This window comes from Dryobates pubescens, chromosome 16, assembly GCF_014839835.1.
Source record: "Dryobates pubescens isolate bDryPub1 chromosome 16, bDryPub1.pri, whole genome shotgun sequence".
Classification (NCBI taxonomy): domain Eukaryota; kingdom Metazoa; phylum Chordata; class Aves; order Piciformes; family Picidae; genus Dryobates; species Dryobates pubescens.
This window is the reverse complement of record NC_071627.1, coordinates 23,541,787-23,566,023: the sequence shown is the minus strand read 5'-3', so window position 1 is coordinate 23,566,023 and position 24,237 is coordinate 23,541,787. Positions and strand designations below refer to the sequence as shown.

Here is a 24,237-nt window from a genome sequence, read left to right as displayed (position 1 = left end):
AACCAGAGACCCATGCCCAACTATAAGGCCTTATATAATTCCTCCATAAAGTCTCTATCAACACAGAGAAAGAAAATCAAGATTCTGAAATAGTTTGTTGCCAGATATGAAGGTTTCAGGCTAAATCCCCCCTCACCCTTGGCTGCTTCTAACCATGCTCAACGACATGGGCACACGATACCACTGAACAACTCGGATGTGCGAGTTATCAGGATATGTGAGTGCAGGCAGGCTTGGGACCAGGGGCAGAGGTGATGCAACCACCACCCAGCTTGTTCCTCACTGGCTACAAAAATGGAAAAAGCAGCAAGATGAAAATCCAGAGGGAATTCTGCTGTCATGAAAGTCACAAGTGTAAAACTCAAGGCCTAATCTGCATGACACAGATCGGAGCTGAAATGTGGAGCAGAAGTACAGGAACGGGAACGGAACCAGCCCATGGTGCTCACCCACCAAGGGCATTTTGTTACCATCTCTTCCCAGGACTTGCTCAGAGCAGGCAAAGCAGCCTCAGCACAGTCCCACACTGCCTGCCCTTTTGAACCAGAAAGCAGGTGAACATTTCCAGCTTTCCCTGCCAAGAGTCAAACCCCACATGGTTACTGCCCACAACCAGCTCAGGACATGCCTTCCCCTTCCCGAAAACCAGAACTACAAAGAGCAATTTGAGTAATCATTGCTCACTTCCAGGGGCAGAGAACATGCTGATGGGGACAGTCCTTTAATCCCTAGAAACAGACGATCTGGAAAAAAAGGGTGAGGCAAAGCAGCCCAGGTACTATCCCAGGGGCTTTTTCAGCTCTGCATGGCCATCAAAAAGCCTCCAGTCAAAATGAAACCATTGCTGGGAATCATTAAAAAAAAAATCAAAAGGCAATTAATTAATAGTGCCAAGGATGATCCCAGTCTGGAGTATCACAACAGCTCTACTCCCCTCCCTCAAATACTAGAATAAAATACCTATATAAAGAAAAACCTATTCCACATGTTAGCATTGAGTGTGATAAGCAAAGATTTCATGGCACTTGGATTTAGTGAACATTTGGGTTAATATCCAGAGGTGGCCAGGCACACCCTCAGGGGAAGCAGAAGCCCTACCATGCAATGTAAAGAGATGTGCCAGGCTCAAAGTTTTGTTTTGCACATTAAGTACACAAACAATTGCAACCCTTGAGTTGCCTAAGGGTGGAAATCTACCCTCCAGAGCTTAAAAAGCAACTCCCACAGGCTGCTGTGAGGGTTTTCCTTCAAGGGAGGGAAAACTTCCAGAATGTAGGGGTTGACCCCAGCTTAATTTTCCAACGTTATCATATTGAAACAAAACTTCTGTCAACCCCTGATGGTTACTGCTACCAGCAGGTCGAGCCCCCTCTCTCTTCCCCCATTCCCTGCAAGGCCACCAGCACAAAGGGAAGCACTCAGCATATCCTGTTTTGTTGTGGGGGGGGTTTAGTACTAAAAAGGAAACCCCAAATCAGCTTCATGTTTAGTTTGAAGGGGTATGGGCGAGCTTTAGTGTGTGAAAGGCACTGCGACAGAGGGGAGGAAGAATGAGGGCAGAACAGAAACACCAAACACCTCCTGAGCATCTATGAAGTCCCTGCGCAGCAAAATCCTCATGCTCAGTTGACAGGAGGTCGACTATGCAAGCACTTCTGCACTCGTGTTTTGGGGCAAAACAGCTGCCTTGCAAGAAATAAAGTATCTATAGCCCAGGTACCATGCAAGGGAGACACAGGATGCCCTCCTGCCTGACCTAACACCCATATAGTGCCCAGCTTCCCCAAATACAGGCAGGTAAGTCGAGGTCTGAAGGCTCCATAGACGTTACCGATTTTCATTCACTACTCAAAAGATCAGCAAGTAGCAGCGGGTACGTCTTCAGCTGAAAGACGGAGCTGCTGGAGGTTCGAGATACGAGGAAGGCAGGCAGACAAGCCCAGCATGAGGCACATTTCGATGGAGCGACCCTGCAGCACACCAGCCCACCTCTCCTGCCCCAACACCTCCACCAGCGATTTTGATTAACACCCACTGGGGCAGCCTACCTCACCTCGCTATCCATATCTAAAGCACATCCTACTTGAAACACCACGCTGTTCCCTTCCGTTTGGGCATACGGGGCGAAGGAGGCTGTCACCATGACATTGCAACATGCAGGCTAACACGGCAGGCGCTCAGCGCAGAAGAGGTTCCTGCGAGCGGGCAGGGACGGGAAGGGATGGCAGGGGGGGAATCCCCGCCAGCCGCGTCCCGCATGCCTGCGCACAGCCGCCGAGAGCTCCCCGGAGAACGGCATACCCCGTCCCCGGGGCTCGGCATCCTCCACCCCGCATCCCTCCCGGGCAGGCGCTGCCCGTCCGCCCCCCGCCCCAACCCCGTATCCCGCCAAGCCGCGGCGGTGCCGGGGCGGACACAAAGGCTCTGCGGCGGTTCCTACCTCTCCTCCTCCATTGTGCGGCACGGAGGGAGCCGGAGCCGGGGGGGGGGACCGGGGCGGGCGGCGGGGCAGGCTCAGCGCCCCGGGCCCGGCATGGCTGCGACCGGCCGCCCCCGCCCCGGGCCGCTTCCTGCGGGAGCGGAGCGCTGCGTCCCCGGCGCGCCCCGCCGCAGCGACTGCCGCCGCCGCAGCCCGCACCGCCTCCTCCTCCTCCTCGCAGCCTCCTCCCCCGGCGAGCTTGCGATCGTCTCCGGGCAACGGCAGCTGTGGAGGGCGGCCCCGCCGCTCCGCACCGCCCGGCCCCCGCCGCCCCCCGCCTCCTGGCCCGGGCTCCGGCCAGCGCCGCTGGCACAACCTGCGAGAACGGTAGCTAGGGGCTAAAGAGGTCGACGGCCAGCCCCGAGCCGTACTAACGGAGGGAGTGGTGGTGGCGAGAGGGAACCGGGAGGGGCGGGGGCAGCCGCGGGGAGCAGCTCCGGTGTCCCCGAGATCCACGGGTCCCTCAGCCGGCTGTCGATGGCAGCGCTTCTGCCAGCGCCACTGCTGCCACCGCTGGCCTCTGGGGAGGTGGTGGATGAGCTGAGGGGCCGTAACTGCCCGAGTCCGTCCAACCCGTGTGCTAAAGAAAAGTTTCACCGGACTGAAACTCCCCAGTACTGACCAAGAGGTTGTGCAAGCCTCTGCACAGGGCAGCAGCAGGAGAGGGCTGGTGATACACCTGAGCAAAGTCCCAACCCGTCTGGGTCCCCCTACTTCCTCTGCATGAAGCAGGATCTAGCCTCCAGCTCCCCACTTGATAAAGATCTTGCTGTCCTTCTATGCAATCTATCAGGCCCAAGACCTGCTGCACAGGGCTTTCAGGGTCCTCAAACCACAGGTGCTGCTTACCCTGAAGCACTGCACTAGACCACACTTGCCATTTTTATTCCAGCTGACACAAATGCAGGGATTTCACACAAATCTGAGGGGTTTCTCGTTTCATTAAAAGATTTTCTCAGTCTTGCTCTGCAGCAATGAGGCCCTAGAGATTAATTATAATGAAGACAAGAAACATTTGCTTTCTTCATCGCTCTTCCATTCACAGAACATCCTTGTGCAAAGAGAAGCAGAAGCATGATGAGATTTCTCTTGCAAGATACCATACAGTCTGTAAATAAAATTACCTCACTCTTCCACATTTCTCCTCAAGCCACATCCTCAACCTAAGTTTCATACACCTTTTAAAACACAGCAGCAATGGGGGTTGAACAGATGCTATGGCACTTTCCAGGGGAGGGTTTCAGAAGCTTGCTGAGAATCATCACCTCCTTTCTTCAGATGAGGAAACTTAACACACCTGGAAGTTGAAGGACTTTATCAAAGCCAGTCAAGAGTCCTGCTGTTTAAACACCATTTGGCAGCCTGCCCACAAACAGAAGAAATGCAGATCAACCCATGAGTCAAACCTTGCACAGGATCCAGCCTAAATTCCTGCATTTCCCCATTGAAGACCCTGTTAAACTATCATTAAGAGGCATCCAGATCCTCAAGTACTTCCCCAGCCTCCAGTCAGCCTTACACTCTTGATGCACAATGGGCAACACTGCAAGATACAAGATTTCAAACCAGAGGAAAAACAGTAACTATACTAAAAATAGTAGAATTTACCTAGGAAACAAGGACTAGAACTCGTTTCCATCGGGCAAGTCTCTCAGTAACCATAAAATGTCCAGATACAAGAGCAGGTCCTGAAATTGCTGTGTCTTTATTAGTGCCCAGCTGGGAAATAACAAAATTTTGGGCTTTTACCATGAAAATCTACATTTCACTCCAGTCAGCCTGGGAACTCGGCCCCTAGGTTGAACCAAACCAGCAATACCTTCTTACATGCTTTGTCCCACCAGCACATGTAACCTCTGGACTCTTTAAACACCTCTGGCAAGCATGGAAAGGTAAATCCCAGGGAGAGATGGGCAAACCAGGGAGTATTCCTTGCTGGCACAGGACAAAAGCACGTTCCAGTAATCAGAGATTATCTTTACAGCAGCCTTGCAAAATAAACCTGTCTGGGTTAGAACCCTAACACAAAAATTTCTTGCTTGTTTTTCAGTGCAAAGATCAGTATCTTGAAAAAGCAAAAGCTGTAACACTTGATGGGTGGAATTTTCCCAGCCTGTTTCAAAAATTCCTACTCCTGACTAATCCTAACTTGTTCCTGTACCTAATCTACCTTCCAACACCAACCAAACCTAAACAATGCTCAGAGCAGGAAGGTTCACTGCCAGTACCACCACCCCTTGGCCCACCAAAACCTTTCTGGATTCCTCTGATAATCTTCAGATCTGCCATGAAAGACCAAACCCCCCCAACTCTAATGAGCCACAGAAAAGATCAGATCAAAGCCAATGTCCCTACCACAGCAAGGAATTTATTCAACAAAGATGCCAGGAATGAAGGGAATAAAAACAGTCCCTGCCCACCTGATCCAAGACTCTCTCCTGGCCCAAAGTCTGAGAGCTGATTTAACCTTGAGGTTGTAAGCAAAGCACAGAGTGCTGCCATTAATTTAATTCTGTGAAGAGATACACTGGGACAACACCCTGCCAATCTCCACAGCTCAGCAGAAGCAAAAAGGAGCCCCCTTCCCAAAACCCACCAGAAAGCAAACTGCTTCAAGGTGAAAAAACCTTCCTGGCTCTGCAAGGCAAACTGGAAGAGCTTAAATACAACAACAAACAAAAGCTAACAAACAAACAACAGTTCAGGAAACCTTCAACCCCTCTATATACCTGTTGCCAGTATACATCAATATATAGGTTCCAGAGATCCCTATCATAAACTATTTGCTATCTTTAGGAGCTCTCCTTTTTTAGTTACATAATTCCCTCCACCAAATTATTAATCATCTTTCTCTAGAAGCTGTGGCTTCTGTACTGAGAGCTGGGAGAATCTGCACAAATAAAACACTGCATTCAGGGAAGCTTCTTTCCAAGGCTGCAGCTCCTCAGCCTACATTATTTTTCATTCTCTTCTTTAAGAGCTGTATCTAGGTAGATAAATGTATGTGGGTTTACACATAAACATACACCTTCTCATAAATGCATATATTAAGAGAGTGTGTGTGTGTGTATATATATATATGCTTTTGAGTGTCCAACCTGCTCCAACACAGAAGCTGGTCCTGCTTTGAGGGGTGCTGGAACTAGATGACTGACAGAAGTTCACTCCAGCTAAATTTAATCTGTGATTTTTAATGAAGTAAATATTCATTTAGATAGAGCTGTATGTAGAACATGTTTCCTGGATACAGGTCCACTAAGGAAAGAAAAAATAGCCAAAGGTACCCACTGAAATAGCCTCTGAGATACCCAAGACACCTAACTGCAGTCGCTTGGAGGTGGTAGCTAGCTACTGTGCTTGCTCCCAAGGGACCTTGGTAGAGAAATCCTGAAGGTATTTTCTGCCCATCCACTGCTGGAATTTAGAGCATGTCGTATTGCTTTCACATAACAAACCAAAACAGCAGCCAAAATTAAGCTGCTACAGCAACTCAGAGGGATCCAAGTTACCACACAGCTCAAGAGGAAGTCCTAGGAGACATTCTAGGCAGGGTCCTTCCCAGAGCAGGAATCAGCTGAAGCTTAAGAGACTGCCACGGAAGCCCTGTTTTCTGAAGCGTGTGAAGCACAGCGGCTGGCACATCTGCTCCAGCACTCACCCCTAGCCGGGATCCTGGTCCCCAGACGGAGACGCCGCAGAAAGCAGCAGCGCCTACAGCCTCTGGCACTGTCGCCCTCTGCTGGCAGATGTCCCAGTTCCACACTCCTGCCTGTCTGGGGACAGCAAAATCGGGGCTTATGAAAAAGGTTTTCTTTTAGTCTCTCACAAAAATCGTCTTTCCTATAAAAATACTGGATTTGCTTCAATATTTCATCCCAGCACAACCATCTTTAGATTACCGAGCCCCATCCTCACCCTCGGGCTGTGATTTCTGGGGTGCAAACCATCCTATCGCTCACCCTACACAGCAGTGACAGGCCAGATGGGAAGGTTGCTCCTGCACCTCCCCTTTCCTGTGGCATAAGCAGTTGATGTCACCCACAGTCAGCTATGTCAGAAGCATAGACTTCCTGCCCTGTAGTCCTAGTAGGTATTTGTCAGAAAGTGGCAGATTTTTATGATTGAGAATGGAGTGCTGAAAAGGAAAAAATTAACATTCAGGCAGAAAGCTGTGAACAAACCCTGCTGTGGGCAGTGCAACAAGGCAGAGGCCAGTATTCAGATGCCTAAATGCTACCAAGTCTCTCATGAGTCCTCAGTTTCGACTCCCACTTCTGCACCTACTGAAATTCAGGCTGTGGGCCAAAATGTGTGGGGGGTTTTTCCCCTCAAAATTTTTGCTTCAGTGTTAAAATAACACTTCAATGTGATTCTTTGGCTTTATAATATAACCCTTAAAGCTTCCACTAACACTCTCTGTTATAAGGGGAAACTACTCACACACTTCATAAAGTCATTTTGTGGCTTCATGAACATTTGTATACCATAACTGAGAGAGCAGCATAAGCCAACCTATTCTCACTGAGGACCTCACCACCCCCAGCCAGGTCTCTTTACTCTTGCTCCCTGCACACTCATTGCCTCGCTCTCTTCTTGAAAGCTTTTAAAACATCTCCACTTTGGCTCTTTGCAAAAGCCAAGAGACACAGTCCAGCACCACAGTGCCACAACACTGCAACATTAGCAGGAAGCAGCAAGTCACAGCTGCCACACACTGGAATGCAGGCAAGCTTTGTTTCTGCAGGCTCGTTATTTCACCTGAGCAGAAAGAGCTGTCTCCTGCAGCAGGGATTCCTCACAGGTAACAGATTGTCCTTCATCAGCCTGCTTGGTATTTTGCTGGCAAACAGCTTTTTCTGCCCAATCTCCAGAGTGGGAACTGTATGTCAGGGGCTCAGCTCGGGCTTCCATTCACTTACTGGACTTTTGTGGTGTCCTTTTCAGGGCTCAGCTTTCCCATCCTCTCTCCATGCAGAAGTGTACCCTGTGAGGGAGAAAGGAAACATGCTTTGAGAAGGCATTAGGGGAGTGTGTGGCACCGACTCATTGCAACACTTTTGGCCTAGAGCAGCACCAGCAATAAAACAAGCCCAGCTCTTCCTGCCCAGCCTTCCTTCCAAAGGCAATGTTTCTCAACTCCCTCTCAGCTGGCTCCCCAGCAGGCAGAAAATGAGATCTCCCCATTGCCACTAGCAACACAGGAACCCAGAGGAACACTTGCAGAACACGTGCTGCTGATTCATCACCAAACTCATGCCTCAGAGAGGCTTTAAAAGTGACATTGATACCACAGAGCAGGAGCCCAGATTCCAGCTAGTGAGTCAAAGCAAGGTCCAGTAGCAACTTCTAAATGGCATAATTATGGGAAAAAACACAGTTTGCCTTGACTTAAAATTGCAGGAACCCATGGATGAGGGGCTTAAAGGGAAAAGGCATGGCAATTCACACCAGCCAGCTCCCTGCAAAGCACTGAAACCCTGCTTTGTGCTCCTAGGAGCAACCTTGTGCAGGAGGATACACCTCCATGAAAGCACCAGCCAGAATTGCTTCTCTTGAAGAATGCACTTTGCTAAATATCCTATGCAAGAGCCAGTAGCAATTACAACTACCACTATTCTCTAGTCCAGCAGTGGCCTCAGGAGCAGAAGTCCTGAACTTGCAATCAGACAGGACTCAAGAGAGCTCTGTCCAGTAAATGGAGCACCATTATTCCTGCAGTGATGGAAAGGAAACAACTAAACAAGCCCTAATGAAATCATACAGTGAATTACTTTGGCAACTTCAAAGACTAGTAAAACATGAAAAGGTAACTCCAGAGAGAGAGAGAGAGCTGGTAATTGAGCATTGGAAACCTTCTACAGCTCTGCAGCCCAGCCAGGGAGCAGTTAGGGAGCCTGAAACCACAGATCCCTTTGGAGGAGAGAGGGAACCTCGAGAATGAAACAGGGAGTAAACCCTTTCAAAAACACAACTGACAGAGCTGTGCTTTTACACAAGAGCCAGGTAAGAGCAGCCTCCCCCAGGGCCCTGCCCATGTTGTAATTTGTTCATCAGGGTGTGTGGCTGGGAGAGGGAGGCTTCCCACTGAAGAAAACAAGATTACTTATCAGCTGAGAACAAACAAGGGAAAAGAGCATAAATCTCCAGTCCCAAACACTGTGCATTCCATCCAGCAACACCTTAATCCCAGTCTATGTAGACATAGGCACTGGACTCCTGATCTTTCTTCTTCCCACACTATCTGCAGTGTCTAGACTCAGGCTTCCTTCAGGGGTTTGTGGGAAGCAGAATTTCTTACAAAAGAGAAGAAATCCATTGTAAGAACCACAGAAAGCAACAAAAGTCAGAGAAACAACAGAAGAGACTGAGAGGATGTTCCCCTTTTAGATTGACTAGATTGCAGACTAACCCTTTTGGCTGTGCATGTCTTCCAATTGAAACCAGCATTCCCAGCAAGAACCAGTTGGCAATTGCTTGGCATAGAGCAGCACTTGAACAGCTCATTCTGCTTCAGAGGAACCCTTCTGCAATGTTCATCAGTGATTTGTACTTCAGTGTGCACCTTGACACACGTCCAGCCAGAAACCTAATCCCTTTCTAAATTGGCAGTGATTCTTTATCACACAGTGATAAAGCTGTGTGGTGAACAGAGTATGTCTCAAATGCATCCACAGCTCCACATAGTGTGGCTCAGTTGGTATCTTTCTGAGGGAGAGCTATTCTTTCCAAATCTATTTTCCATTTGTGAAAGCATTCAGGAATGAACCTGCATGATCAGCCTAAGAGGGTTAATATCCAGATGCCTTGGACAGATGGCATTATTAGTCTGACTGGGCTCGACATCTCGTTTTCAAAGTTAAGGAGCTTTGGTGACTTGGATAGCTGACAATCTGAGAATAGCCAGTGCTCTAAGCTCGATGCTGCTCTCACAGCAGTAGGCAAGACCACAGCTTTGCCTAACAGACTTTGAGGGGAGAAAAAAGAAAAGTGACACACAGCTCCCAGAGTACTTAAGAAAATGCTGCTGCAGCTTTTAGTTTAGGACTCATACTGGCAAAGGCTGAACCAAGGGCAGTGAACAGAAGCTGAGTTTTATTGTTTGGTTGGGAGACTGGGGCTTTATTTCATTTTGGTTTGGGTTTTTGTTTGTTTGGGTGAGTTTCATTTGGTTTTTTTGCTACAACCTAAACCTGGAGTGTTTCATCTTTTCAACTGTTCAGTAGACAGAACTACAGGAAATACAAGCATCTGAAGAATGTCTCTCTCCTGCACTGAGCTACAGCTGTAATAGCCCTTGCTCTCTATGTTCCCAGCATCTGTTTTCCCCACAAGACAGGCATGATGCTTCAAGGGGAATATAGGTATGAGAAAACACTTTCAGAATTATATGAACAAGAGGTATTGGCTCAAAAGTGACTACACATTTCCTTCTCTTTAAACATAACAAAAATTGAGAGTTCTGGGAGCAGAAAAGGCAGAAAACCAAGGATTTGTCAAAGGAACATGGAGAAGGAAGGCAAACAGCTCCACCAGCCCCTTTACAGGTCCTACCATACAGGTAAGTGATAAGACAATCCCTAGGAAAGGCTATATAGCAGCAAGCCCATACTCTTGCTGCAAGACACACACCTGACACCTGCCAGCAGCAGTACTTACATTACAGAATGAATGAATACTCATTAAAGGTAAGTGGAAGCAGAGGGAATGTTTGTGTGTGCTTACACACACACACCACAAAGAGCAGACTGGAGAGCAGCCCAGCAACAAAAGCAAAGGGTGCTCGCTCGGGCTGGCTCAGAACCCCTCCTCAGGTGTGCTTGCAGAGTGAGAGGCATTGTGAAGTGAAGCAGAGAGGTCACTGGTTTATTCATTCAAGAAATACAAAAATAACAAGCAGAAAACTCCTCTTGAAGGGATGCATACACCAGACTGCAGAATTGGTTACATAAACACTGAATAACCCATTGCCTTGTGAACTGCACCTCTGGCTAAGGTGAGACTGAAACTCTGGGGGTTACACTTTCAATCACCTAATATTAACCCAAGATGCCATAAACAGTTTGAAAGGCCTGTTGGAAATGCTTCCTTCCTATTAAACAGCCTTGAGAGCAGAGGTCTGTAATGATGATGCAACCATGGTACCAACTCTTGATGATAAACACTAAGCCATAACAGCCACAACAGGACAAAGAATCCTTTTTCAGAAGCTTGCATAAGCTACCTTGAGTTGGAAAAACCAATCACCTCACCCTGTGGGAGCAAAACCCCAGTCCCAGACAATGCACCAGGGTTTTGTTCACCGGGGGTGAAGGGCACTAAAGGGTGTCCTTCAGTTTTAATTTGTTAAGAGATTAACACTTTTAACATTTAATCAACATTTTTAAACCAAACTTTCACATTTGAGGAAGAACTTTCTGAGGTACATAGAAAAAAAAGGAAGCTGCTATTTTCAGACTTGAATGGGCAGCTGGGGTCCTTAGCACCACTCAGACCCTTTTCAGCAGCAAGAGGAATGCCATTATATTGCCACAACAGTATCAGCTGGCAGGGCAGGATAATAAACCACTGTTATGACCTGCACTATCTACTTAGATCTCTTTCAATGCTAAATGAAAGCAAAAACTTGCTTTACAGAAGGGATCCAAGTTGGGGCTGGGGAGAACACCCTGAGAATTTCAGATTACATTTATAACTATCCTAAATACTTTGGCTTCCCTGACTTAAGTCTGGGTGCACAAAGTATCTGACAGTTCAAGCTGAAAGCTCAGTTCTGGAGGGCAAAGATTGTCCACCCAAAGATGCAAGACAAGCCTGCAGGGTAAGGCACAGCTTTTATTTTGTGGGTCTGCCAGTGACCCACAGAGATCTTCTGTGATCAAAGCTGCAGTTCTATACTACCTTTCCATCACCTACTGTCAAAACAAGAGAGAGGTACTGCTGCTGCTTTGTGCAAGTGTCAACTCATTCCAGGTAACAAGTGTCTAACATGTTGTTTCTTAATGCATCAGTCATCAGTGTTATTAAAAAAGTGTATGTCAGGCTAATTTTATTAGCCAAATAACATTTACAAGTCACACAAGAAGCAGAATCACAACCAAACAAGAGTAGACATCAATATTCATGACTATGACAAACCATGTGCACATCCCAACACACTGAGCTGTGCTGCTCTGCTGCAGCCTGAGCAGCTCTGTTCAGGGGAATCTCCTTCTGTTCATGCAGGTTACAAAACCAAGACGACCTGTGGTTTAAGAAAATCACTGCACTTCAATTAGCACACGCTGGGAGCAAACCAAATTGCTCTCATTTCCCAGCTCTCAGGTGAAACCAAGACAATCCTGTGTTCAGTCCTGAACAGATCATTACACTATGAGATAATCTCACACAGCCATTAAGTTGAGCAAACCTCAAAGAGACAGCTCAGAAATAAACCACAAGCTAAGGAATAACAAACTGAAATGGCTTTATTGCCATCTCCATGACCACACTACAGCAACTGTGAAGTCACAAACTTATTTACACACCAGCTACATAGTTAACTTCAATTTAGTTCTTCCTAAGCACCTCTGTGCAGATAAATCCACCCAGGGGCCAGAAAATTACTAAATACCATTAAATACCTAAACAAAGCATTAGCAACAAATCTCTTCTGTCTACTGGGAACTGCTCTAGGTTTTTATGCAAGCACAGCCTTTACGTCACTGTGTCTCTAATGCCATCCAACAGATTTACATCTCTTGCTCTGTCCCATGGTACATCCCAGCACAGCTGCCCCTTATGAAACAAGGGCTCACAGCAGCTTCTCAAACATTACCTGCACTGTCACAAGGAAGTTCTTGCTCCCCAGAGACAAGAGATCAGAGCAGAGCAAGCCTCACCTACTCCAGACACTCTCCAAGAACACTGGTAAACAGATGACAAACTTTTGAGAGAGAAAGTAGGCAGCATGCTCCCTGATACAGGTGATGTTTCTAGGACCTATTGTTTGCTCCAAAGACAGGAGCCCTACGAGAGGACAATTACATACAGCTCAACAAACAGCAGGTACCAGCACAAGCCTCAGAATCAAGCTGTAACTTAGCCAACCTGTCAGATGTCACACATGAAGCCACCTTCTGTCTAAAAAGGAAGATATTCTTTCATGGCACATAACACATGAAAATACCATAAAGCCATAGTTGGTGCACAAGTCTTTACCTCCCCAAGCCAAATGACTAGGCACACCACAGAATTTGCTGCCCCTTGAAAAGGTTAAGGCAATTCACCACAGCCAGGGACTAATGCATCTGTCCAAACCAACCCTAGACCTAGAACTCAGCAGTTCATTTCAGCTACCAGAAGGAAAGCTGTGCTGCAAGACAAGCTCAAGGATGACTGTCCAACATGATTTTAAAGTGCAAAGGTAAAGTAAAAACCTTGGTCAAGTGAAAAACTTCAAGCCCAGTGAAGCAAAATCAAGCACCTGAAGCTGCCTGCCAACAAGAGCTGGTACTTGCACTGTTTTACAAGTACTTCTCTGAGCTGACTTGCACCTCTCACAACATCCCACTGGCTCACAGCAGAGGCCAACAAGCTTTGGAGATTTAAAAAAGATATTAAAAGAGAACAAAAAAGCACAATACAATTGCAGATAACAAGTTATGGGGAACCTGTTTGTAAATACAGTTAAGCCAAAGAGAAGCAGTTTCACTATGAGACACAAGCTACGACCATCAAGAAGAAACTCAGCTCTTGGCTTAAATCCTCCTGATGACAAAAAGTTGTCCTGTTTGTTTGAGCTCACATAGGTCATTATGCTGGTGCTGGGTTTAACAGCAACAAAATGACTCATTGCAAGCAAAGTCAGTGTCAGGTTAGACTGACAACACCTTGAAACATCATGAGAAATCCTTCAGCCCAGAAGCAGAGAGCCCTAGACATTTAACCTTCCCCTGGAATGCCTGGGAATTGTAAGCCTAATACCTTGCACATCTAGAGCAAAGGAGGAAAAACAAGTCAGCTTTTAAGATGCAGCCCCATGAAGCATCAGCATTAAAGACTAAGTGCTTAAAGCTGAAGTCAAGGTAACTGCACTTCTTAACTCCATGCCCCACACCATACATACTCACTGAAGCACATAAGGAATTCAAGTTTTTATTACATATCCATAAACGTTGCTATTCTGCATGTCTATGCAGGAAGGCAGTTCTCCCCTAAAACATTATGCTTTTTAATAAACAACAAACTTCAACGCTATTGGGTGAAAGGGCTACAAATGTACATTGGTTAATCAAGCAGACCACACAGATACTTTTGCTTTACAACTGGCACCCCTGTTACTGGTACACGTAGCTGGCTCACTTATCACAGCACCTTGCCCACGTGGCTCTAGATTATCCCTTTGGGAAGCGTGGGCAGTCACAATTATTAGAATCAAAAAATAATAATAATAATTAAAGAGATTATGTGCTGAGGCAGGTATTGCAAATCCGTTTCCTTTTTCTTTCCAGGCAGTACTCACGGAGCCCATCTTTATTCACACGCAGAAGTGACGGCATCCTAAACCAGTCATCTAGCGGCACAAAGCAACTCTCAGAAGTCTAAGCACGGTTGTTAGAACCTATTTTCCTCCTGCCGTAAGGAAGCCTGCAGCACGGGGCTGCCGTCCTGTCGGTAGATGGTGCTGCGAGGGAACTTTAACGGAGGACAATAGTCCAGAGTGAAAAGCCTGTTAACCCGCTGCTAGGAAAACAAGGATGCGTTTAATAGAAAGGATAAACGTCGACCCTTTCCTGGAAGGAACCATACACAGACAAACGGTAAGAGGACTTGAAAGTAAGCATTCAGGAATTCTGAACAGTTTATATGAATGAAGCACATGCTTAACACAAACTAGTTCTTCCAAAACTACACAGTACATAGGTTGATGGGAAAAGCCCTATAGAAATAAATCGCCCAACCATGTCAGCACGTCAAACTGCCTAGTACAAGATGGTGGATGCACATAAACTGTGGGAGAACGAATAGTTAAAAAAAACCCCAACAAAAACAGAAACAAAACCAGACCACATCCACAGATCAGCACGCCAAAAACAAAATAGTTCTCTGCCGAGTGTTTGAAAACCAGTAACTCCACTGAGGGTAGTAGCAAAAAAGTCAATCGGGACCTTTACCGGCAAGAAAACCTTTACCTTCGAGTACACAGACTTTTTAAAAGCAGAGGAACACTTCCTTCAAAGCTAGGAAAAAAAAAAAAGACTTAAAACCGTACGGAATGGATCCTAGGAAAAAAAATTAGACATGTAAAGGTCAATGAACACAATGATTTATTTAAAAAATAAAAAACGTAAAAACGATTTTTTTTTCCTCCTTTACAGAAATGTTAACTTTAGTCAATGGGATCCGAGGAGATTTTGTAGAAAAAAATGTAGTAGCCAGGTATCGAGTCCTTACAACAAAGGAAATTCCCCCCACAACCCTCCCCAGTTTTTACTCCAGATCAGCAAGACGCTTCCCACCCCGTACCCACCCCCCAAAAAAACCCAACAAATTAAAACAAGACATTTTTTCGTTGCTAGTATAAAAACGACCAAGGTCCAAGTAATAATAAAAAAATAGAGTCCATCAATGACTGTAACACAAAGTATGTGTATGTGGGGCCCAGTCCATCTTCAGAGAGAAAGAAGTGGCACAGGCAGCAGAGGCGACCCCCAGGGGGGCTTTAGGAGCTGCTCCCACAGCAGGGAGGCATTTAAAAGGAGCTGCCCTTCGGCGAAGGAGAGGAGAAACCATTTAGAAGCTGCCCCGTATCAAAGGGAGGGCTCTCCACGCCACCCCCAATGGGTACGGATGCTCCAGCTCAGAAAGAGCCGCCCCCGTAGCCTCCCCCACCATAGCCTCCTCTGTACGGTCCACTGTTACTGCGGCCCCCCCAGTTGCCGCCCCCTCCTCCACCTCCTCCGCCGCTCTTCATGGGGCCGTAGGCGGCCTGATGCTGGCTGTAGGTGCCGAACCCGCCGTACCCATTGCCGTAGTCGCCGCCTCCCCCTCCGCCGCCTCCGTAGGAGCCGTAACCACCGCCGCCGCCTCCTCCACCGTAGCCGCCGTAGCTATTGTAACCGCCGCCGCCTTTGGACAAACCGTTGTGGTCCCGGTTGCCGGATCCGCCGCCCCGACCCCTTCCTCCTCCTCTGCCTCCCCGGGAGGGCCTGGAGGAGCCGCCGCCTCCCCCGCCAGACTGGATGTCCTCCTTGGGCACGGCCTTCTTGACCTCCACGCGGTGGCCCTGGATGGGGTGGAACTTGACCACGGCCGCCTTGTCGGCGGCGTCGTGGTTCTGGAAATAGACGAAGCCGAAGCCGCGCTTTTTCCCGCTCTGTTTGTCGGCGATGATCTCGGCCTTCTCCACGGGGCCGAACTGGCTGAAGTGCTGCACCAGGTCCCCTTCGCCCACGTCCCCTTTGAGGCCACCCACAAAGAGCTTCTTCACCTTAGCGTGGGCCCCCGGTTTGGCCGAGTCCTCCCGGGACACGGCCCGCTTCAGCTCCACCGCGTTCCCGTCCACGGCGTGAGGGGAGGCGGCCATGGCGGCGTCGGCCTCCTCCACCGCCGAGTAGGTGACGAAGCCGAAGCAGCGAGAACGTTTGGTCTGCGGGTTGAGCACGACCACGCAGTCAGTGAGGGTACCATAGGCCGCGAAGTGCTCCCGCAGTCCGGCCTCCGTGGTCTGCACGTTCAGGCCGCCGATGAATAGCTTGCATAGCTGCGAGTTCTCCATGCTGCCGCCGGTGCCGAGACTCCTCCTCCCGCTGGAGGGCAGCTCCGAAGGTTTCTCCCCCCCTTTCTCCGTCTTGCCGCTTCTTTCCCCTCGCTCGCTGCCAACAGCGGGACCTCACGGCTGCGGCGGCCGCCGGCGATAGCTCCCTCGACCTGGCCCAACGCCTTCACTTCGCCTCACCTGACCAGCAGAAGAGACGAGGCGTCCCGGCTGCCGCCGCTCCCGCAGAAAGGGGGGTGGGGGTGGGGGGAAACACAGGCACGCACAAAATGGCGGCTGCTACTCCTCCAGAGCTCGGCCGGCGACTGGTGCCCACACAAAGGGGACGCCGGGAGCCCCGCCCGCCCGGCCGCCGCCGCGCACGCCTACGACGCCGGCGCGGCCAATGAGAACGCGCCGCCAGAGCCGTCCGCGACTCACCTTTAGAGGCGGGGCTGCGGCCGCGATCGACGAGCGCGGCGGCTAATCAGGGGGCGCGACCTCCGCCGCGCGGCGGCCAAACGCCCGGAGCTCGCCGGTGACAGACGTGGCGGGCGACCAATAGAGTTGTGCTGTGGCGCCCCGTGATGCGGACATCTTCTCCGCGCGCCGGGAGAAGGGGCGGGAGGTGGACCGGCTCGGGCTGCGCCAATGCGTCAGGCCTGCGGACGTCAGCCAATAGACGTGCTCCGGCCCGGCCGCGCGCTTTCTCGCCGGCGGCTCCGCCCCGCGGGCGGGGGCAGCGCGCGGAGGGTCGGCAGGCCGCTCGCGCGGGAGCGTTTGAAACGCTGACCGTTAGGCGCGCGCCCCCCGCACCGCCGCGAGGCCACGGCCCCCGCCCCGTCACGGAGGGGCACTGCCCCGCACAGTCACCAGGCCACGGCCCCCGCCCCGTCACGGAGGGGCACTGCCCCGCACAGTCACCAGGCCACGGCCCCCGCCCCGTCACGGAGGGGCACTGCCCCGCACAGTCACCAGGCCACGGCCCCCGTCACGGAGGGGCACTGCCCCGCACAGTCACCAGGCCACGGCCCCCGTCACGGAGGGGCACTGCCCCGCAGAGTCCCCGGGCGATGCCCTTCACGCGTCCCCTCCTCTGTCCAGGGCCTTGCTGTTGTCACAGCCTGAAGGGGAGGATCGGAGCTGCTGTCCCTGCACTGGGAGGCCTGGCCTGGAGCGGCGATGCGCCGCTGATGGGCAGCCGGCACGGGCCGGGCAGGACTCTCCTTACCCTCTGGCTGTATTCCTGTCTCCGCCTCTGAGAGCACAGCTTCACACCTTGGTTTCCTTCCTCGGCTTTAGTGCCAGACACCTCCCCTTTCAGAGGGCTTAACCGTTCCCTTTGGTCCAGTACCCACCTGCTCCCTCCTAGGGCCTCTTGACTGTTTCCCTTATTTGTGACCATTTTCCCCTTTGCAGCATGCTCCTCTCCACCCAGTCTGTTCCCTCGGGCAGCTGCCTTCCCGCTTTCCCTGCTGCTCGTTCCTCCTCTGTTTCCCTGTCCTTCCAACGCTGTCACTGCCTACGCACCCTTAAATCTCTGAAACAGGAGGTATTTTTGTACAGCAATAACGAGAGCGCTTGAAGGGCGTGCAAACCCTGAGAGATGACTAACAGCGAGATGGATTTTCCCTTTTTTACTTTAATAGTACCTTAAAGAGCTTGAAGACTGCAGCTCTGTTTTCCACATACTGGCATTTTCACCAGAAAGGATTATCTGGGGTCTTGCACTCGCTGAGGTTTCGGTTAGAAATAATCTAGGAGCTAAGGCAAATTTTTGCTGTTGAATTTTCTTTCTGGAAGGTGAAAAGGGACATCCAAGGTCTCACTAGGCAGGGTAGCACCTGCACCATACAGTCCCTGAGACTTAGTCCTCCTGACAGGTAACTGTCTAATCTTCACCTGAAACCTTCAGTGAAGGCAATTTCACAACCTCTTCAGGTAGCTTCTTTGCTCATTCTTTCCACAATGAGACACAAGTTTCCATTTTGACACTGAGACAATCTGGGGGGGTGGGTGGGGAAATAAAAACACCAACCAACCATAATCAAATAAAGTGAACACACACCTCAAGAACTCATGAGGTGTTCAAGCAGTTGTACAAAGAATACTCAACCCACTCTCCCTCTTGCTTGAGTAGACGTGCATGCTAACAGACAATTCTCTCTTCTGTTTGGGCACCTGTCCCTGTTTGCTCTATTCAGAGAATCATAGAATTGTCAGGATTGGAAGGGAGCTCAAGGCTCAGCCAGTCCCAACCCCCCTGCCATGGCCAGGGACACCTCACACTACAGCAGGTTGCTCACAGCCACATCCAACCTGGCCTTAAAAACCTCCAGGGATGAGGCTTCCACCAGCTGCCTGGGCAGCCTGTGCCAGTCTCTCACCACCTTCATGGGGAAGAGCTTCTTCCTGACATCCAATCTGAATCTACCCATTTCTAGTTTTGCTCCATCCCCCCAGGTCCTACCACTCCCTGACACCCTCAAAAGTCCCTCCCCCGCTTTCCTGTAGCCCCCCTCAGATACTGGAAGGCCACAACTAGGTCTCCTTGGAGCCTTCTCCAGACTGAACAGCCCCAACTCTCAGTTTGTCCTCATAGGAGAGGTTCTCCAGCTCTCTGCTCGTCCTCGTGGCCTTTCTCTGGACATGCTCCAGCACATCCAGATCCCTACTGTAATAGGGGCTCCAGAACTGGACACAGTACTCCAGGTGGGGTCTCACCAGAGTAGAGGGGGAGAATCTCCTCCCTGCCCCTGCTGGCTATTCCTTGTTGCTTTGCTTTTTCTGGCATTAGATCCTGGAAAGCAAGGCTGTTGACGACGGAGTACGGAATCAATACGGACGACCAGTATGATCTAATCAATACGGACGACCAGTATGATCTAATCAATACGGACGACCAGTATGATCTAATCAATACGGATGACCAGTATGATCTAGTCTTGTTCATTTACTAAGGAACCTCTACAGCTTCTACAGACTCACAGAGCATCATTGGCTCCCCATAACTGACCCCACATCCTATTACTCATTATTGGTTAAACTACTAATACCACGTGAGGTTGCTGATCAATGCATGCGTCCTGTTGTTCCAAGATAACCCTCTGTGTTTATAGCTACCAGTACCTTGCTTTGGTTACACACTGCAGGCACAGCACTGTTTTGCTAAACTCCTTAGCTACTTCTACACTTATGCTAAGCATGGCCTACCACTATGTCAAGCTCTAAGCTTATATTGCCAGATTGCTCACACCACTTAATGCTATGATTGCCACACAAGGCTGTCTTGTCTCACCCACCATAATAATTCCACAGATCTTCCCCAAAACTGTTCCCTGTGAGAGGGTCATCTTAGCTTTACCAATTAGCACAGCCTGAGTGTATTTCTTACCACTGCACTGTTGTCAGACACTTCAGAGCTTGCCTCCAAAGAAAGGGTTTGACCTGCAAAAATCTCCCTTGAAATCCCCCATGTGATACCTGCTACATATCCCAGTGCTTGGCTTTTGAAACTCTCCTGTTCTTTACACCATCCAAGAACACTGGCACCAAGTTACCCTGCCCTCCTGATGGGAAATCCAGATTAGTGACCTGGAAATCAGGTGCTGGGGACTGGATTAATACAAAAATTACTATCAGAACACCTGATTTCCAGCCAGATCATATCCTGGATCCCCTGACAGTTACATTGCTGGTCCCTTGCTCAAGGAGAAGAGTGTAAGTCTTCCCTCCAACACCAATCCTGGGAGCCTTTATCAAGGTACACACTGAATATTCTGACCCTCCTGAGCTGGTGCTCACAGTTCTGCGTTAGGCACTGGGTCAGGATGTAGCTGCCCTGCTGTCCGAACTGATCTGTGCTGGGACTGCTGTGCTCCAGCCCTCCAGCCGTGCGATCCTGCCTTCTCCCATGGGCCAGCCCTGGTGCTTGTGCAACGCAGACAAGACAGCCAGAAGCAATTATATCATGGGAAAGGGCTTTGGGTTTAGCTGCCTTAGCTTTCTCAAACAGATTTTGGCATGATCCCGTGAGTTCTGGTGTTGGCAGAAGGGAGGAAGCAGAACTGAAACATCCCCCAGATTTACATCAACTGCTGTGGAAACGCAGCCCTGGAGACTCGCAGATACAAGCATAACATTGACTGTGCTGGAAGGTTTCTTAGCTATAGCCCAGGAAGAAACCCAGAGAGACTGAACATTTCAGCACAAAGATTCTTCATTACTCTTCTTCAGATGGTGTCAACTCCAGAGATTAACACTGCTGGTAAAATCTTGCCCTCGTTCCTCTTGGTGGCCCAAGTCTGCATGCTGTAGGCTGTGGCTATCGTTATCAGCAGCATTAACACTTGCAGCAGAGGAATGGGATTTTTGCTTAAACTGGATATTATTTTCTTTCCTGTCATAGCCACATCTGTTACGAGTAACTTATTAACATGACTGGGAGATTAAATGCCTGGGTTTGACAGCTGCCTCCAGGGAAAGGGTGGCATGTAAAGTTTAGATCCATTTGTCTCAATGCATGAACAGACACAATCACTTTGTCTAGCTGTAGCCAAGAGAAGATGCCCATAATCTCAGATTGGTGGGTTTCAAATACACAAACACATCCTACTCGGTTAAAAAGCAACAAAAAAAGCTTCTTCCCAGGGGCCATCTGCAAGCTCCACACAATTACAGGAAATACAAAAATATATTTTGCCTACCCCTCATTGTAAAAACTGTGGGGCCCTCCCCAAGATAACTCCCTTGCGTGCAGAAAATAACCCACAGGAGTTTGGAGTTTTACAGACCTCTGAGGATTTACAGCAAAAATGGAAGAAAAGAGGATCCACTCATGGCCTAACAAAGCAAACAGAACACGTGTTCATGGAGCACTGGAAGCGAGACAGACAAGGAGGCCAAGGAAGAGAGCAAAGAAAGAGGTCTCAGAAGGAGATGAGGATCTGTGAGATGTGAGCAAATCGGGCAAAATCAATTGCTGACACAACTCAGGTATAGCCCAGCTGCTTCATTTGCACTTCTGACTGGTTGATTCATGAAAGGAAAATGCCTTAAAAACGTTAGATGGACGGATGGATGGATGGATGGATGGATGGATGGATGGATAGATAGATAGATAGATAGATAGGTGTATATCTTGCAGATAGAACTGTCTCCTCTGATACTGCAGAAAGGCTGAACTCCACCTGACCTGGTGTCCTGCTCACTGTCCTTTCCCAGCATTCAGGAATTCTCTCACAATCACACCCTCAGAGCTCAGCCTGCGCACTGGAAGGGCCAAGCACACCACACGTAGAAGTTTCCCGACACATACCATGAGGCTCCGGTGACCAAGAGTTTCCTAGACAGCTAAACATCAGCTCCTCCTGCATATCCCACAGACCTTCATACTTCTGAGGTCATCTGAGCCACCAGAGAGTCTCCAACCAGACCTCTCCAATTCCTGTTGGATTCATGCCTGGTGAGGCACCCAGTCACCCGACCAGTGCCCCGGGTCACTTGTTACACACTCTCCTGCGAACAAGGTGCTCCTGAAATGTGCCTTTTCCCTCAAGCTGCCTCGTGATCCACCACAAACGTAAGACACACAGGTGTGAGGAACCAAAGAGCCAGTCTCACATCATGTGAGCTGTGACAAGTCTGCTGAAACAGACCAACATCTACAGCAGCTTCTCCACCAACCAGATTTTTCAACTGCTTTCAACTTTGTGTGAAAGTAACTGCACGCCATCAGCCTACATGTTCAAATGTCTCAGGCAGGCACTGTTAAAAAAGACACACATTCCCCCCCTGACAGGGCAGCCACGTTAACATGTTTCAGTTTTGATAGTTAGCTATGGAAAAGTTCCCCATATAAGCAGCTGGCATTCCTCACACAGGTGAAAGCTCCACCTCTATCACCGCCTGAAGGAACTGTGTTCTCAGACCGGAGGCACTGTGTTAAATGTCTTCATGGGGTGTTTCAGTTAGTGTGAGAGCATTGGAAGGAAAACGTCCTTGTAGCAAAGGGCTGTGAAGATGATTAGAACCCCTGTCTTACAAAGAAAGGCTGAGGGACTTGGGGCTTCTTAGCCTGGAGAAGGCTGAGGGGGAATCTGATCAATGCTGATAAATACTTCAAGGGTGGGTGTCAGGAGGCCAGTCTTTTTTCAGTGATGCCCAGTGGCAGGATGAAGTAATAGGCACAAACTTGAAATAGGAAGTTCCATCTAAACAGGAGGAGGAACTTCTTCACTTTGAAGGTGGCAGAGCACTGCCCAGAGAGGCTGCAGAGTTTCCTTCTCTGGAGCCATTCCAAACCCACCTGGACACCATCCTGTGCAGCCTGTCTGGGTGAGCCTGCTTTGGCAAGGGGGTTGGACTAGGTGATCACCGGCGTCCAGCCCCTATCACTCTGTGATTCTGTGACTGCTTTCATGCACAAAACATTTTGTTATTCCAGTATTCTACTGCCTAGATCCACAGGAGGGCATCACAGCTTAAGAGATCACAGGGCAGAGGCACCAAACAGTCCCTTCCTAGCTCTGGGCTTCCTCCTTTACTAAGTGTTCTTACTAAAAGCTGATATAAAATAAATTAAGGAAATCTTATAGCCATTCTTGCCACTGAAGAAACATCCTTCTGTCATGTTTAATGGGTCCAGACTGAAGTTCTGGAAAAGAGTATCAGAAGGACATAAAAAAGGCAAAAGAAGCTCTTGTAAGTTATAAACATTATGATTATCTAAGCCCTTGTGTAAACACAAAGCCTTTTGTTTCAGCTTCCTTAGTTTGTATCAGTGTGCTTGGCTTCATTTGTCAATAGGTGTTGATTAATTTTTTAATAGGATTTAAGTGTATTGGATTTGTGATGAGTTGAAGCTGTTTTGTTAGTATAGTGCAAGTCTCCAGATTTAGGTCTCCTTTCAGCATTTCCAAACCCGTGGGAGCAGAATATCTGCTGCAATCAGTTCTGCATCAACATTATGCTCCTTGAAGGCTGCAGTAACTTCACCCTAGCTATAGACAGACTTCATCTCCATTTTTTTCATCACTGCATAGGTGAAAACAAGTAAGAATGGAGAGGATTCAACCATAATTTCCCAGATCACTCCCAAGATCCACACACAGGCAGGAAGGATTTTTGATGTAATTACAGGCAGACTTGTAGAGGGCTCCCTCCTCAGCAAATCAACGCCTCAGACAGATCTTTGATAAAACATGCTGGAGCAGCAGCAGCACAAACTTCCCCATCCTGGCCCCTTGCTTTAGCTACGAGTGTGAAGATCTTAAAAGAGATACAACTGTCTTTGAGGGACCCTCTGCTTCATTGGCAGAAGGTTCCTCTTTCACTCTTGTCTGCAGTTTGTACTTTAATCCGTACAAATGTCAAGTATGTGATCTTAACTTTTGAGACTACCATGAAGTAGCACTGGCTGGGAGAGGGGTTTCATTGAAGAAGACTGATTGAAATGCACTGAGAGGAAACTCAGTAGGCTTTGCCCACCTAAAGTGTGAACATGACACTCTTCAGGGTGAAGATGCAGATGGGGAATAAAACACTACCCCGCTCTTTGATTTGCTTAATGCAAAATAAGGTATTCTAGAGATAAAAAGGTAACTACAGAACAATGCAAAATAAGATATTCTAGAGATAAAAAAGTAACTACAGAATAACCCACAGGAACTATTTCTTCAGCAAGTGGCATCAAAAGTTCATCTCACTGAACAAAATCTTCCCTGAGCCCTTTGTAAGGGGAGGGACAAAGAAACTCAGCTTTGAGAAGGGTGAAGCAGAAAGCCATCAGAGAATTCAGTCTGCATCCCTTTCTTTGGACTTCCATTATCATTTTCCTTAAGTCTTGCCCTCCTTCCCCTTCCCCTGAAGCTCAAATTCTCTTTTCCTCTTTCATCTTTCCATTCTTCTGTCATTATTGATTATTTCATTTCTTCCCTTTCCTAAACACTTAGGTAGGAGCTGGTCATCATTTGGAGTGATGGGGTGAAAGTAAGAGAGCAAAGTACGATCTGAGGAGTCAAGG

At 48.8% G+C, this 24,237-nt stretch overlaps 2 protein-coding genes across 3 annotated transcripts in view; both read right to left on the bottom strand.

The window, feature by feature from the left end:
• Window positions 1-7,469, bottom strand: part of KLHL3 (kelch like family member 3) — a 50,740-nt gene extending 43,271 nt beyond the window's left edge. Inside the window, exon 1 of one of the 2 annotated variants that reach the window (XM_054168501.1) lies at window positions 7,399-7,469. In XM_054168501.1, the coding sequence (XP_054024476.1) occupies window positions 7,399-7,439 (41 nt within the window). In that variant the 5' untranslated portion in view covers window positions 7,440-7,469. Of the gene's footprint in view, window positions 1-2,440; window positions 2,663-7,398 lie in introns of those variants that run through there. The other variant, XM_054168502.1, reaches the window with a different exon arrangement.
• A 7,529-nt stretch (window positions 7,470-14,998) lies between these two features.
• On the bottom strand, window positions 14,999-16,545 carry HNRNPA0 (heterogeneous nuclear ribonucleoprotein A0). The gene has a single exon (XM_009911685.2). It carries the CDS (start codon window positions 16,233-16,235, stop codon window positions 15,318-15,320), a length of 918 nt encoding a protein of 305 aa, XP_009909987.2. The 5' UTR covers window positions 16,236-16,545; the 3' UTR covers window positions 14,999-15,317.
• Between the last annotated feature and the right edge of the window lie 7,692 nt (window positions 16,546-24,237).